Source organism: Macaca mulatta, chromosome 2, assembly GCF_049350105.2.
Source record: "Macaca mulatta isolate MMU2019108-1 chromosome 2, T2T-MMU8v2.0, whole genome shotgun sequence".
NCBI lineage: Eukaryota > Metazoa > Chordata > Mammalia > Primates > Cercopithecidae > Macaca > Macaca mulatta.
Genome location: NC_133407.1, coordinates 105,981,552 through 105,998,712, shown reverse-complemented (window position 1 = coordinate 105,998,712; position 17,161 = coordinate 105,981,552). Strand labels below are relative to the sequence as shown.

The 17,161-nt window shown below is 39.8% G+C and overlaps 1 protein-coding gene across 7 annotated transcripts in view; it reads right to left on the bottom strand.

Annotated features, from left to right (window-relative positions):
* Positions 1–133: 133 nt before the first annotated feature.
* NKTR (natural killer cell triggering receptor) overlaps positions 134–17,161 on the bottom strand; it is a 48,997-nt gene continuing 31,969 nt past the window's right edge. For 4 of the 7 annotated variants that reach the window (XM_028843998.2, XM_015131249.3, XM_077992242.1 and 1 more), the window contains 9 exons: positions 16,005–16,227; positions 14,765–14,920; positions 13,810–13,897; positions 13,157–13,302; positions 9,053–11,944; positions 6,277–6,372; positions 5,475–5,531; positions 4,866–4,970; positions 134–2,969 (listed from right to left, as the gene is read on the bottom strand). In XM_028843998.2, coding sequence (XP_028699831.2) covers positions 2,882–2,969; positions 4,866–4,970; positions 5,475–5,531; positions 6,277–6,372; positions 9,053–11,944; positions 13,157–13,302; positions 13,810–13,897; positions 14,765–14,920; positions 16,005–16,018 — 3,642 coding nt within the window. In that variant the 5' untranslated portion in view covers positions 16,019–16,227 and the 3' untranslated portion in view covers positions 134–2,881. The remainder of the gene's footprint in view (positions 2,970–4,865; positions 4,971–5,474; positions 5,532–6,276; positions 6,373–9,052; positions 11,945–13,156; positions 13,303–13,809; positions 13,898–14,764; positions 14,921–16,004; positions 16,228–17,161) is intronic. The other 3 variants (XM_015131248.3, XM_077992241.1, XM_015131246.3) reach the window with 3 other exon arrangements.

Genomic DNA, 17,161 nt, shown 5'->3' with positions numbered 1-17,161 from the left:
TCTGACATTCTCTCTAGCTCCACCTCCTACACCCACCACTAACACTCAGCTAGAAGAAAAGGAGCTGCCAAAGGAGATGAGGTGTCTTCACTGGCTGGGTCAGCAGAAAGATGAAACATGCACAGACTCAGACTTAGACTAAGTATATATTTTAATTTCTACAAGGTCCCCTTTCAAGTTTTAGGGAAATTTAACTGAAGTGTATACAAATTAGACATTGCTAATATGTACAAAAGTATTTTATACAGTTTTTGAACAATACTAGCTATTTGCAATAAACAAGATGTTACAAAAACAGTCCAATAATGCATTTCCTATTAAGAAGCACAATACACAACATAATTCAATTTTATTAAAAAATAACTTCAAAATACAGAACAATCCCCTTTAGGAAGAAAGGCTATTTCTGTAGTTCACTCTGTCAGTAAACATACAAGTTGAATGCTGCAGCAGAGGGCTGTCCTTGTCCATGGAGAAAAGAAATGAGGCTTCTAGGGCCTATCTTTTCTGGATAAAATTCCACCCACAGCTGAGATGGGCAAAGTTATTGCCTGTGGTAGGCAGAATTTGAAAATGCCCCTCCCCCTTTCAGTGAGCTAATCTCCGGAACCCATGAATATGATGAGATGAGATAGTACTCCTGCAATTATGTTCTATCGCACAATCGACCTTCAAATATATCTGTGGGTTTGAGCTAATCATATGCCCCTAAAACAGAGGAGGACGGGAGAGAGAGATGAACCATGAGAAAGAGCAGGAAGGCTGGTTTGAAGCTGGAGGGGACCACACAAGAAGGAATGCAGGCAGCCTTAAGGAGGTGAGAGAGGGGCCCCCAGCTGAGAGCCAGCAAGGAACTGAATTCTGCCAACAACCTGAATGAGCTTAGAAGCAGATTCTTCCCCAGAGCCTCCATGAAAGAATGTTGTCCTGCCAACCCTTATTTCAGCCTTGTAAGACCCTGAGCAGAGAAGCCAGCCACACTGTGCCAGACCCATGAGCTACAGAACTGCTAAATGGGTGTTGTTTTAAACTGCTAAATTTGGGGTAATTTGTCACACAGCAATAGAAAACTAGCACAGTGCCCAAGGGCAACTTTTCTTAATTACATTTGGCAGTTTCTGCTTGGGTTCTGAATGCATTTTTTCCCTTCTGACTAGTAGTAATATTCTCCTTTGCAGGCAACCCTTGAAAACCTTTAAATCATACTGTTTTGTATTCAGTATCCAGTATTGTTTGTTTGGCCAAAGTCCTGTTTTCTAATGTACTTCTGTCTATCAACCTGGCAAACAACTGACCACCTTACCCTGTTTTCATACCTTCTTTGGGTGATAGTTTTAATACATTCAAGGGCACCCTCCCTCCACCAAGGGTTGTCAGCTCCCTACAACTGAGGGCTCTTTTCCACTTCCCAAATACACCAGACAAGGCCTGTGGTAGGGTGGTGCTGAGTTCTACATCAGGCATCCAATATGAATTTCTTCTGCATAACTGGATTAAAGTGGCACTAAGGTGATTAAGTACACTTGGGGAACAAATTCAAAGTAAAGATTAAACACACACACACACACACACACACACACTAGTTTTTACAGGTCCAATTATTTTTGGAGGAACCACCCAAAGCCATGAAAATATATAATTTATGCTATACCCTCTATCCCTCTTCCCCTGTCTCTTGCACCTGGGTCAGGTCATGCAAGGCTTTCAGTCAGCTGCAGGTCACAGTGGAAACAGGAAAAACATGCTGGTTACAACAGTTCAGCTGCTGTTGTGGTAATATCCTGTACTTGAAAGACTTGAAAGCCCTGCAAAATGTCTCCAGGATGGTGGCAGTTAGATTTTGATGTTACTTTTGAAGTCCAGTCTTCACTCTTCCAGAGGTACACACACGTAGTAGACTTGAGTGGCCAGTAGCTCCTATTGCCAATCCTGCCTGCTCCAGGGGACCCCAACCCACATCTGTACTTGAGAGAAGCCCCCCAAATAGTCAAAGTGAAGACAGCTCAGAATAAACCATTTTTGGTGCCAGTGATTTTTTTGAATTTAATTTTTCTCTTTTATGGTATTTAAATATATGATCTATAAGAGTAATGCTTAAAGAGGTACCAAAAATTACCAAGCACCAAAGCATGAAGTAGAATAGAATTGCTTTTATAACCTAAACTTCTGATAGGTATTGATTAAAAAGAACATAAAATAGTAAGTCCTCAGAGACAGTGCAGGTATTTATAGTTAAGGCTGATTGATTCTTCCTAACCTTGCCCACAAGCCTGAAGTAATACAGACTGTGTGGGACGTATCATGACCACTTTCCTAATCCTGTGAAATATCAAAGAAGTTAGGAATGAATTAAGAACCCCAGAGCCACTGCCTTATACTCCTGGTTACCAACAGTATCAATTCTGGGTGGTTTGTTTTTAGAGCACATTATGTACAAGACTCTATGTAATCAGTATATAAATATTTGGCCGCCTTTAACAGTTCTCCTTCACAGTTCTATGCTTGGCAGCATATATGCTAAAACTGGAAAAACAGGCAAAAAGAATCTGTATTCTAAGGAATACGTGAGATAGAGTGAAATAGACTTAAAATAATATTGCAAATTATACATAAATTTCACGATTTCTTGATTCAAGAAAATGAAGTTCATTTCCATAGTTGGCTACTGTAAAATGTGGCATAAAAATATTTTTAGGAGACATATCTGTATTTTAAATTCTCCCCACATGTAAATGAACGAGTAACAATTAAGAAGTATCTATTTTTGAAATTCATCTCTGATATTGAAATAGAACAACAGACTGTCATTAAGTTTCTTAAGCTTTTAAGTTGCCAGATATTTACAAATAAGATATAATTTGTATCCACAAAAAGGACATTTTCAACTATATCTGCTGCTCTCACTGGGGCTCCGGTGATGAGAGTAACTTCGGTCACTTTCACTGTCAGAGCCATAAGATCTACAACTCCTGTAATAACAAAACAAAATATATAAAAACCTTGTAACTATAAAATCTTTGAATTCCTCTTGTAGCTTCTTTTTTATATGAGTGGCTTGAAAACACTATTGATGTTTTCAAGCCACTAATGTAACTGATGCACTACTGATGCAGCATAGCACAGACATAGGGTACTGACTATGGCAACACCGTGGACTTTTTCTTTTTCTTTCTGAGACGGAGTTTCGCTCTTGTTGCCCAGGTTGGAGTGCAATGGCATGCTTTCAACTCACTGCAACCTCCACCTCCTGGGTTCAAGTGATTCTCCTGCCTCAGCCTCCCTAGTAGCTGGAATTACAGGTGCCCCACCACACCCAGCTAATTTTTTGTATTTTTAGTAGAGATGGGGTTTCACTATGTTGGCCAGGCTGGTCTTGAACTCCTGACCTCAGACGATCCACCCGCCTCTGCCTCCCAAAGTGCTGGGATTACAGGCGTGAGCCACCGTGCCCAGCTCATACTATGGACTTTTCAAAGATGTTTTAAATGACAAGTTGTAGTAATGTCAAGATTAAAATAAAATAAAGAAACATCACATCTTAGGAAATTTGTGTGAAATTCATTCATGAAAATGCTGGGACCACAAAAACAAAAAACCAAAGAGCAGAATAGTTTCCCATGTTAACCAAAATGAGTATCAATATTTGAATAGATTACCTGAGAAAAGTAATGGGGAAAAGGTGCACAAACAGTTTCATTAAAGAAATGGAAACCAAAATGGGGTCCAATGAGGGGTGGCGGCGGCCCTGGGCATGAACAGGACCACTGGGATACTTAGTCAAGAGGACCTGGTCATGGGTCCCATTCAGTTATTTTGAAAAACATTCACTGTGAGCCAGGCGTTTTGCAAGATTCTGGACACACACACACACACACACACACACACACACACAGAGACAGGAAACCACGTATAGTTCTCTGGGGTTCAAGGACAGAATACAATAGTTGCCAAGACAAATAATTTAGGAGCGAGGGAGGCCGCAGTAGGAGCAAAGGCTGTCTTAGAGGCAGATGGGAGGGACTATATCCAATAATTAGGCATCAGGGAGGGCTGCCCAGTGACAGTGGAGATCTGCAGGGTAGATGGGAACTGGCCATTTCAAGTGGCAAAAGAGGAGATGGTGAAGAGGGCACGTGTGTCTCCAGGCAGAAGGAAAAGTCCCAGCACTTTAAAGGAGGGAAGCCAGAAAGAGTCTGAGCTGGAGTTGGTGCTGAGGAGGCTGGACCTGATCATGAAAGCAGTAGGGAGTCCCTGAAGAGTTTCAAGCAAGGGAGTATCCAGATCACACTGATATTTACAAGCATCAATGTAGTTGCAATGAACAGGGGAAGGCAAGACCAGAAGCCACCAGAAAAGGACAGTACAAAAGTTAACATAAAGATTTTTGCAGAAGCCAAAATATGTTAAACATAATACATATAATACATAAATGTATTTTGCTAAATAATTGACAACCTATAAACCTCAATCCTGCTGCTGAAGCAAATGATATTATGTATTTTTTTATTAAAAAAAAAATGAGAAACTGGCTACTGCTAGCAAGTAGTTCTATTTAAGCAAGTGGCCACAGTTTGGCTGGCCGCCTTTCTTTCCAAAACAAAGGTCTGTCCAAGATATGTGAATATTTAAAAACCCATTTTAGATTCAAACATTAATAATAACCAACAGATATTACCTGGCAACTCTTAATATAAAAGCCACTTTTAGTGGCTGCTTGTGGGTTTTTCAGATTTAACCAGGAAGAAGTATTTCTGTCCTTGGAAGGTTATACCGCTTTCTCTTCCACTAGCAGCCCGTCACCTCCCATATCAAGTGCCCACCGTGGCCTGCAGTGCGATAACGGATGATAAAGGAGAGAGACCCACCTGGACCGCCGATTATAACTTCTGCCTCGGTGGTAACTGTCACTTCTCTGGCTTCTACTTCGACTCCGACTCCTGCTATAGTAGCTATCGTAGGTGTAGGACCTGCTTTAACAGCAACAACAAACACTAAATTTTCCCACTCAAATACTCATATGTTCCTATTTCTTTTTAGGATCTTAGGAGTGTTCTAGCTTAGAACATGGGCACTAGGTAACAGCGTGAGGATATATTTCCAAAACAAGTACTGGAAACATTTAACAATTGCCCCCAAATGAGACTTAACATAATTAAAGAGAAAAATTTTAATTTCTTTTCTGCGTTGAAAAATACCATAAAATTAACGAGTTAGTTTAAATCTGGTGGATCTTTGTAGGCAATTATATTCAATAAACACCTGCCATTACAATTTGATACTGTCATTTTTGATACTAGAGTACAATGGGCCAACAGATAAAACTTGTCAAAAAGACCTCATTTAGAAAAGGTATGGTTTCAGGAGACAAATATATGCATTTAGTTACTCAATAAAATACCACTTTGAACTAACAGTTTATAAAACAAGATCTTTCAGTTCTGCCCCACTGATGGTTACCCAATCCCTGCTCGTACCTGGACCGACTGTGGGGATCATATGAGCTGCTCCTGGATCTGCTCCTGCTGGACGTCCTAATATTAATCACATGAAGGACCATCATCTTCTAGATCAGGGCAGGATGGGCTATACCAAATATCTAGACATTTATTTGCCCACCAAGGTGAAAATACAGTGAAATCCCACAGCTACATTTGTTTTGTTTTCATATCAAAAGTATATTGGATTTTCTAAAAAGCCTATTGGATTTCCTAAGATGAAGTTTTATGCAGTTCTTCTCTGAGATGCATATAAAGTCACTAGGGAGGCTCTACACTGGGTGGAGTTAGGGGAAAGGTCTGTACAGGTAGGACCTCTGTTAAGTAAAGTGAAGTGACAGCAGTAGAAAATACCTCAGAGGCAAAAGAGGGAAAGCAGCTAGGAGAACTAGAAATCTGGGGCCACCCTTCCCCCAACATATATGCTTCTTCCTCTTGGTCCCCTCTCTACAGTCTTCCTATCCCAATCTCTAACCCATGTCAAGAGGTAAATGCAGATGTAAAACTTAGGTTAAGGAAGATGCATGTGGGGGAGGTGGAGGTAGGGGTCAAGGCTTCTTAAATATTTCTACTGCTTCTCTTGTCTCACTCTGATAAGATCCCAACAGAGGAATAGTCAAGAATTCCACAGCTCTTTCACAGAAAAAACTACATGAGAAAATAGGCCAGTATTATATTCAGTAATGACATGATTCTTCTCAACAACTACCCCCTCTATCTGTATAGCCTTAAAAAGTGGACATGATGGAGACCACATCACAGAGCGAGATCACAAGCTCACCTATGACTTTTGTAACTCCGGTAGGAACTGCTCCGGCTTCTGGTTCGGCCTCTGCTGTACCATCCTCTGCTCCGACTTCTAGAGTAGCTTCTTGATCTACAATTAAAGCAATTGAAAAAATATATAATTATGTTAACTCACCATGATATTAAAATTAATTACTGGTAGGGCAGGAAGAGGAAAACACAAGAAGAAAGGCCTCTCACAAACTCCTGACAGTGGATGTGACAGCGTCAGCTAACGAGGAAATCTCAAAACAACCATGGTTAAAATCAAACAGAAGAAAATGAAGAAAAACAAGAAAAGGCTGGCACAAGTATGTGCATAGAAGACTGATTTATAACACCAATAACACTGAGAAGAAAATAAACCAAATCTCCACCAATGGTAGAATGGGTTAAAAAAATTAAGGTAGAGACATATATCTCTAGAATACAACGTTGAATGAAGAAGGCAAATGTAGAACATCTATATATATAAAAGTATTTTATTTATAAAAAAAACAAACATAACATTGTATGAAGATAGAAACATTTGGGGTAAAACGATAAAGACAAAATTATAACCAAAGTTTAGAATAATGGTTAACTTTGGGACATAGGCGTGCAACTAGGGGTGGCACTGGTACATCAAAGCGCTATTTTTTTTTTTTTGAGGAGTCGTCTCACTCTGTCACCCAGGCTGGAGTGCAGTGGCGTGATCTCGGCTCACTGCAACCTCCGTCACCCAGGTTCAAATGATTCTAGTGCCTCAGCCTCCTGAGTAGCTGGGATTACAGGCATGCACCACCACGCCCGGCTAATTTTTGTATTTTTAGTAGAGATGGGGTTTCACCATGTTGGTCAGGCTGGTGTCGAACTCCTGACCTCGTGATCTGCCCACCTCGGCCTCCCAAAGTTCTGGGATTACAGGCGTGAGCCACCCCACCCGGCCCAAAGTTCTATTTTTTTAAGCTAGATGGCAGGTACATGAGTATGTATTATATAGTTTTTTATACTTTAATCATTTTTTATGTCTAATACTTAATAAAACAAGCAAAAATGTAAGCAGTACAATTCTGCCCCTCTGCATTCACTTGGCTCCCCACCCTTCTCCCCTACTTTAAGCCTGTCATTCAGGAACAGAACAATACCTCTGTGTATAGGTGACATTATGTAATATCACCACAGGTTTTATTCAGTATGCACTTATGTTTTGGAAGACTGACCTGCTTCCAGTATATCTGCAAGAAAATGAATACATCATGTTCTAATAAGATCGTAGTCTTTTATTCAACCAAAAATAATAAAGCCAGACCCTATGAGGTGACTGAATGATCAGTAAGACACAGTTCCTGACTTCAAGGAGTTCGCAGCTTAATGGGGGTGTCAGGCCCAGGCAGGTAACCAAAACAGGGAGGCAGGGCAGCACTCAGGCTTATCCCTCTCAGTCTACTACCTGTTAGCTACATAGCCTAGAACAAGTCCCTGAGCCTTTCTATGCCTTGCTGTCTTCATTACAAACTGAAACACCACCCACTCCAAGGCAGAGGTGGGAAGGTAAATGAGAAGAGTGGCCAGCATCACTAATAGCTCAGAGCTGTCTCTGTGTAAATGGTAAGGTGGATCATAAGCAGATAGGAAGCTGGAGTCGCTCAACAGGCAACTACATCTAGCAACAGGAACTCAGAGAGAAAAGGCCACGAGGAGGAAGAGAAGCTGATAACACAAGGACGAAATGGCCTGAGTAGGAGAAAGGAGAGCTAGCAGAGGGCTCCAGCAGTGAGGCTGAAAATATGCCACAGCACTGGCCATCGGAGGTACCTGAAAGTCTTAAGTCAGTAAACTAAGAGATGCAGGGAGGGGAAGGCACAGAAGGCAGCAAGCACACAGCCGAGGAGAAAATGGGAGACCGAGTATAGACGGCATGTGGCAGTTCCTTTTTTAAGAAGTCTGGGTAGGCAAGGGAAGAAAGACTGATGAATGACTAGAAAGGAAAAACATGTCAAAGATTCTTACGGTATTTTCAGTTCAAATGATGAGTATCAAGCACAATATAATAAGGGATATGAATAATTAAGAAACAGGTAAAACCATAAAATATTTACAAGAAAAAGAATGCAACACAACTGCTTAACAACTTCCTATTACCATCACAAATATTTTTAGTTTTTAATTCTCATCTGTTATCCATTCTATGCTGACAAATTATGATGCAATTTATAACAATAACAAAAAACCTTTTCATGAAGGTGCAGAGTGACAAAGTTGAGGAAGAGGTGTTTTAAATTCTTTTATTGCTTTTCAAACAACAACAAAAAAACCTAAAGATGATCATGTTTATCCCTATCCCACATCTAAACTAAGACTCAAGTCTTGGGCAGGTAATTTTGCCTCTCTGGCCCTCACCTTCCACATGCGTAAAATGGAAGGTTAGATTAATGATCTGCAAATTCTATATATTCTATCAATTCAGGATTCCCTTCTAAGGCATTGCTGACTGGCAAGAAGCAGCCTCACCTTTCAAGATGGAGAATTTACCAACTATCATGGGAACTCATTTCTAGTGACAGAGAGCTTTAAATTGATAGTAATAGAGTTTTGTAAACCCAGCCCAAATTTCTCCTCCTGAAATTCCCTCTCCCTAAGTCCTCAATCTACTCTCTGAATCACACAAAACAAGACTTCTTATTCCTTTCAGATATTTGGAAATAGTAATTCTGTCCCTAATTCTGATATTCTTCCAAGCTAAACATTAACAGACTCTCTTTGGGAGAAGGAAAGAGAATATTGCTCACCGATAAGATGATGTGGAGCTTCTCGATCGACTTCTTGAGTGACTGTAGGAGACAGACCTTGTTCTGTGTCTTGATTTGGTTTCAGATTTACTTCGAGATCTACTTGGACTCCTGGACTGGCTATCATCATCCCGACTAGGCGTCTGCTCATCACTTGAACTCTCCTGATTTCTTGGTCTACGGTTTAAGCGTGCTGTCTTTCTTACTTCATCAAAGAGAGACCCAGGCCGAACTTTATTTTTGCTTTTAATTTCTATTCTCAAGCCTTGTGGTTTCATTTCAGGCACAGTGGTCAATGCCTTAACTTCCACAGCACTGGATGTGGCAGCAGTAGGTGCTGCCAGGTTCCCCACACCTTGCAGGGGCTTCCATTTCTTATCAATGAGGTTGATCTGGCTCTTCTCAGCCACCTCCTTCTTCCCGGTACTTTCTCCAGCACTAGCCAAGCTAGCAGAGCTGCTGTCCTGTTTCCCCACTTCACTCAACACTTTACTTTCAGACATGCTGCTTTCCTGTTTTACCACCTCTGCTTCAGGATGTTCTGTTGCCATATCCTGCTTTAGAACAATGTTTATATCTGGGGTATCAAGCCGTGCATTTCCTAGAGGTGAAGCCTCCTCTACCTTTGCTGGGGAACTCCTCTCAGGAGTACAGATCTCCATGTTGTCATCTGTTTGAAGCACATCTTCCACTCCATTGGTAACACTTTCTTCAACATGCTGAATGTTTTGTGAACAGGCCACGTTTTCCTCAGTATTTAAAGCTGTGGGAGAAATACTGAGTTTACTATCATCTTTAGTAAACTGATCAAGATCTGAGGAAACAGTCACTGTATTATGTTTACCTGAAAGGTTGCCCTCTTCACAGGATTTCTCAGGTTTTGGAATATTATCTTTTATGGTTTCACTGTTTTCAGAAACTTTTTTCTCTTTTGACTCCTGAGTAACTTGCTTGTCATCAATCTCCTCCTCCTCCTCCTCTTCGCCAAATTCTAGTGGAGGCTGCCAGTGAAATGCTTGCTTTCGTTTTGGAGCCTTGTGCTTTTTGTCTTTTTTCCCTTTCAATTTCTCTTTCACTTTTTTGGTGTGTTCTCTTTTAAGATTTTCCTTTGACCCATGTTTGTGCTTTTGTGGCTTTCCTCTATTGTTTTCCGAATTGGAACAGGACCCCTCAGACTCAGAAGTTGATGTGCGCTGTTTGCTTGATTTCCAAGCACCATTATCATCAGGCAGTGAAGTATTTGCAGACGACTTGGTTGTGGGTTTCACTTTGATGTGAATTTCACTAACCTCTGATTCAGAATCGGATGTGGCCTCACCTTCCTCCTTGTCAGAGGATGGACGGGAGTCATTTTTACTGTTTTTAGTTACATCTCGTTCTGAGTTTGACTCAGAGTCCCATTTACTACCAGCATAATTCTTCCTTTTGGGCTTACTGCCATTTCTAAGGTGATCAGAAAGATTCTCTTTCAAAGTTCTTTTTTTTGAATGAGGGCATTCCCGTTCAGGCTTGGATTTTTCTTCACCTCTGTTTTTTTCTTGTTTATTATGTGTTCTTTCCATTTGGCCCTGCTTTTCTTTCTCCTGGGCTGACTGTGCAGCCTGAACACTTGACTGCTCACTGTCTGAAGAATAATCTAAAGATGATCTGCTCTCGCTATACTTTCTCAAACATGAAGACCTGTCTCTACCTTTGACATATTTACTGTGAAGTGTCTTTTCAGAGCTGCTGCTGTGTTTTTTATGTGAAACACTATTTTTTTTCCCACTGGATCTAAGTCTCCTCTTACCTCGCCTTCCATCATCACTGCTAACAGAAGTATATGAAGATGATCTACTACACTGTGAATGATCACTGTATTTATTTCGTGAATGAGATCTAGATGATGGAGACCTAGACCTTGAATGTGAACTAGCTAGACTACGTGATCTTGTATATGATCTGGAATAAGATCTACTCCTAGAAGATCTGCTCCTTGACCTTGGTGAGCTTTCTGAACTTCTATCACTGTATTTTGAATAAGTGCTCTGATCACTTTCTGAATTTTTTTCTCTTTTATGGTAGGATGATGAGCTACCAGTCTCTTTAATATTTGCTAAACTGTAAGTGCTTTGGATGGGTAGCAAATGGGTTGTTTTAGCTTTCATTTCCTGAATTCGCTCATAAGAGGGCTTCCAAGGTTTCTGTCCAGGCTTCCATCTTGAAGGGGGGGGACTGTCACTCAGTGGTATTACAGGAATATTTTCTGCTACAACTGGTTGTACTACTACATTTTCATTTTGTGCCATGGTTGATCTTAAAGGTTCTGTTTTAACTGGTTTATTTTCATTTAACTGAGAAGCTGGTTTTCTTGGTGATTTTGATGTTCTCTTTCGGTGCCCAGACTTGGAACTAGATCTGGACTTTGATCTACTTCGAGACTGTGATGAGGACTTTGACGCAGTCCTTGATCTTGAGCTTCCTCTAGAATAAGACCGTGAGTGAGATTTTGATCTGTATGAGTCTCTGCTGGAATGGGTTAAAGAGCTCTGGACATCCTTATCAGATTTAGACCAGTCTCTCTTTGATGAGTGATGAGACGATAATGAGGAAGAACGAGAACTCCTTTCTCTATCACAAGAGGATTTCATTCTTCGAGTGGAAGATTTTGAGGATTCTATGTCAGACAGTATAAGAATCCTTCTCTTCTTAGTTTGTTTGTGTCTTCTGCAATGTTTCTGCTTTTTCCCTTTCTTTTTATGCTTAACCTTTTTTTCTTTTCTGCGTTTTTTATGGTGGCCATCAGAGTGTCTTGCTGTACTAAGGTCTGAATAATATCCATTATAGGACCATGATCTGGATCTCTGGGACAAGCTTCTTTCATCCCATCGACTTGAACAGGGGTCACTTAACCTATAGAAAGGACATAATATTCATGCGGTGATTTATAAGCATGTTTTCTACGCCTAAGACACAGCTTTGTTAACAACAAAGTTCCTGACCCCATTAACACTTTAAGCACACGCAGGAAGCATGAATCAGAGTTATAGGCCTGGTCTTGTTATGCTTTCAGAGACACACACTGAGAACTACTAACAAATTCACTTATAAAAGGATTTTTTTTTTTTTTAAGCTAAGCAAAGAACCTTACATTTGTTAGGGAAATGTGTTTGAAAACCAAACCAACTAATCACAAGAATACTGCTGAACTCAATCACAAGAGTTTCTGGCTGTTACCTGCTTACAACCCTCTGCCTCTCAGAACAGTTTTTGAGGGTGAGTCAAAACAAGGTCTTAAACAATTTGTTGATTTTCTTAAGATGCAGGATAGCTGCCTGAAACTAGCATGAAGCTTGTTTTTTCTCGGCCTCATAGAGGTAATCCAGATTTCCCCTAAGACTGTAAACTACTTAAAAAAGAAATTGAGGAAAAAGTACACGAAAACAGATATAGGCTTTACAATCTGAGCGTTTATGTCAAGGCTCAGAATTGAAAGTCCTCAGCACCACTGTGTCTAAGCCACTTCTACACAGCAGATGCATTCCTTTTCCTCCTTTTCCCAATCCCAAACCACTCTGCAGGATGCCCCCAGAGAAAAAGAGAATACTACCATGGAGGATCACACAGGGTCCCATTAGCATATTTCTCACTAGCTATTCTGCAGCCTGTCCCCTTCCTAAAATAAATATTCCACTGTGGGACAGTACTGAAGGTAAGAGATGTGTACACTTCTAAAAAAGCAACAGTCTCTGAGATCAAAAGTCAACATGTACACCGAGTGCAGGTTTTCCCATTTACCAATGAACTCATCAGTGACCTGGCTGGCTAGGAAAGAATCTGCTATATAATTTCTAAGTCCTAATTATTTCTAAAATTGACTAAGAGGTCATTAAAAGATACAGGCTTATAGTTTTTGTTTAAGGAAAACAGGATTTTGATTGAAAAGCCCAAGTTAAGAGTACTACTTTCACCAAGTAGTCCCAAACGTATTTCCTTTGGTCACAGTCTAATTCTGACTGTGAATCTTTCATTGACTCTTTAATGAAAAGTCCAGAATTGTATCCAATCCCTTTAACACTTAAAATATAACAGACACAGGATTATGCTTTTACTCAAAGTTCTTACTTATCTCCTTTACTCCATTTTTCTCCACTAGGTGGTCTATATGCTCTTAATCTCTGCATTTCCTCTTTCCAGTGAGGAGGAGTTTCACTGCTGTCATCATCATCTGACTCAGAACAGGATCTTGATCTTGGAGGTGTGTGATAGCGCTTTAAAAACAAAAATAATACTATTTTTAAAAATGCCTCTCCACAACAGTCTGCTATATGACAGAGTTAAGTAAAAGACCCAATCTCAGATCATCCCATCAAAGGTAATGATTTAAGTTACCAAAAGGATGGTCTAAAGTTCTTCCTTTTTTTTTTCAACTTTTATATTAGGTTCAGGTGAAGTTATTTCAAACAAGGCATTAAAAGAGATAGGCAAGGCTGAGATTCACCTGTAATCCACATAAAATTTTCCTCTTTAAAGTCTTAATGATTTCTCAGCATACTCACTGATGGTTTCACATGTTCCTCCTTTCATACTCAATTAAACCCATTCAAACACAGCAGTATACTTTGCTCTAACAGCAATACCTTCCCATAACCATGGAAAATACAATTAGTTCCTTGAACAGATTTTGTATTATATCTAAAATTAAAGCTAGGATTTTAGCAATAGGTAAAAATCTTTTATTAGATACATAATTTCAAAAAAAGTCTTATCACACATACAATTGTGCCCCTTCCTTTAATCTTCCGTCCAGACTTTGATACAGATGGTTTCTGATCACTTACAATGGGTGCAACATCAGGAATCTTCCTAGGAAAAGAAGATTGTGATGAAAATTAAAAGTAAGCAAAGAAGCTAGAATTTTTAATAATGAAAACATATTATGTTAAGCTATTAATTCAAAGATACATGCCATTTTGCAATCACTTTTTAAAACAAGACAATATCAGGCTTTAAAAATATTTAATAAACTAAATAACTTTATGCAAAGACCTAATTATAAACAAGGACTCTTATACTTTTCAGCTTTCAAAATAACTCTTCATAGGGAACTTATCAATAACACCAGCCATTATGGTATTTCCGTTCATGAAACATTTTCTTTTAATAATTCTAAACTTTAGTCTAATACACAAAATACATTAAATACTATTTTCTCAGATTAAATCTGAAGCGACATATTCACTCTTCCAATGCAGAGAAATAATCGTTGAACAAGTTGACAAAAGTAACTTATTTATGATACTAAATTGTATCTCCACTCACCAATTAATTATGCACTATTCAAATTGGAAAGCATGCTTCATCACTCAAATGGATCTGAAGACTTCAACTAACTCTCTATTCTGATAACTAAAACCTTACCCCTTTAATAAAAGGCAAAGGCAAGAAGATCAGGAATAAAATCTTTCCAGATCACCAATAAGGGCTTCCGTGACCAACTTGCCCAACCTCCTCTCCCTACTAGAATGTGAATTCTGAAAGATACGGTACATATCACTCAATAATCTAGTCTCCCATATTTCCTACATATCATTCATTAATCTAATACTCCCATAGTATCTTTCAATGTGCTTCAAACATGGATCATGTTCCATACATGAGTGTGGAATGCAATGAGCTGACAGAACTGTGTCTCAGAGAAATAAAAATATATAGTGTAGTCATCCTACTTACGGTTCAGGTTCTGCAGTAACAACAGGCATATCTCTTCTCAGTAAAAATCGGTTCTCAGGCACTGGAGGAATCTCTTCTGGGCGGACCACAGGTTTTTCCCTTTTAGCACTGGAATCAACTGACCTTTTTTCATTGGTATCACTCCTCTCAGAGTGACTTTGAACAAACCAAGTCGCTGATTAAAATGTATAATGTTTGCATTTCATAATAAAAGCACATAAAATTAGACACTGAAACAACAGCATAATTAATGATAGCTTACAAGTCTCACTCAAAAGAGTTACATGATTTTCACAAAGAGAAAATATATCAACCCAGTGAAAAACCCAAAGACTAGAATTTTGATAGGAAAATTGGTAAATGATCCTAACTTTTTTATTTTAAGAGTTCCAGGTCAGGCATTGTGGCTCACACCTGTAATCCCAGTACTTTAGGGGTCTTAGGTGGGAGGATTGCTTGAGGCCAGGAGTCAGAGACCAGCCTGTTCAACATAGTGGAAGACCCTGTCTCTACGAAAAATTTAAAAATTAGCCAGACATAGTGGTACACGCCTGTAGTCCTAGCTACTCAGGAGGCTGATGCAGAAAGATCTCTTGAGCCCAGGAGGTGGAGGATGCAGTGAGCTATAATTGTGCCACTGTATTCCAGCCTAGGTAACAGAGCAAGACCCTATCTCTTAAATTAAAAAAAAAGAAAAAAAGAAAAAGGCCACGGGCGGTGGCTCACGCCTGTAATCCCAGCACTTTGGGAGGCCGAGGCAGGCAGATCACAAGGTCAGGAGATCGAGACCATCCTGGCTAACACAGTGAAACTCCATCTCTACTAAAAATACAAAAATTAGCCGGGCATGGTGGCAGGCGCCTGTAGTCCCAGCTACTTGGGAGGCTGAGGCAGGAGAATGGCGTGAACCCGGGAGGCAGAGCTTGCGGTGAGCCGAGATCGTACCACTGCGCTCCATCCAGCCTGGGCAACAGAGCGAGACTCCGTCTCAAAAAAAAAAAAAAAAAAAAAGAATTCTTAGGACTATTTTGACCTGAAAACTGAAAACACACAAATCTTGGAGATGAAATGCCTATGCTACCTACTCCTAGATTTGCCAGATTTCAATTTAGATAAAGTTTAAAAAATGCTATCCTTTTTCAGTAACAGGTAATAAAATTGAGTTTATAGAATTATACATACTTTTCCCATTCCAGAGAGTTTGTTTTTAGGTAAGAGTACATTGGTGTTTTACACATACCCTTTTGGATTCATTACATGTTTATTCCTTGGTTCTTCTGAACTGCTTGCTTCCTTTCGCCTCTTTTTAGAACGTTTAACTTTTGGCCTCCTCTTATGTTTCCTCCTTCTGCTTCTCTCATGTTCAATTTCACTTTCTGAAGATGATTCTGAAGAGGAAGAGGAATTGGAAGAGGAATCCGAGTCTTCTGAATGAGTTGGTTTCTTCCTTTTTTTCTCAAAAACTTTTAAGAAACATTAATAAAAACATTAGTACTAAACTTCAGTGCCTACCTTTCAGAGTAAAAAATGTGTTTACTGAATATCATAAAATATGCTTTACGTACAGCAAACAAAAAATTAAGTATAGACAGCTTTTTTCAAGTTTATAATAAAATTACTGGCAAGATTGTAAGGAAATAACTCCCTTGTCTTTATGAAGCCTATATTCTGGTTGGGTCAAATAACAAGAAATAGGACTGGTGCAGCAACTCGTATCTGTAATCCCAGCACTGTGGGAGGCCAAGGTGAGCAAATCACTTGAGGTCAGGAGTTCTAGACCAGCCGGGCCAACATGGTGAAACCACGTCTCTACTAAAAATAACAAAAATTAGCCAGGCATGGTGGTGCATGCCTATAATCCCAGCTACTCCAGAGGCTGAGGCAGGAGAATCACTTGAACCCAGGAGGTGGAGGTTGCAGTGAGCCGAGACAGTGCCACTGCACTCCAGCCTGGGCAACAGAGCAAGACTCTTGTCTCAAAAAAAAAAAAAAAAAAAAAAAAAGAATTGCATAATATGACAAATGATAAGTGCTAAGACAGAAAAACAAAGCAGTGTAAAGGGAATAGGAAGATTAGGGTAGTTTAACACAACATTTGAACAGAGACTTAAAGGAGCAAGGGACCGTGTCATGCAGATATCTTAACGAAGGCTGTTCCGGACAAAGAGAATAGGCAGCACAAAGAACCTGAATGGTTGGCATGTCTGAAAAAAGGTCAATGTGCCTGGAAGGCAATGAATAAGGGAAGAGTTTAAAGAGACAGCAGACAGCTGGACCAGCCAGGGCCTTAGAGACCACCGTAAAGACTTCTGCTTTGGATGACTGAAGAAGGGAGTCCTCGGAGGGTTCTGTGCAGGCGTGACATGAATGCAAACTATGGTTCAAAGGGATCACTCT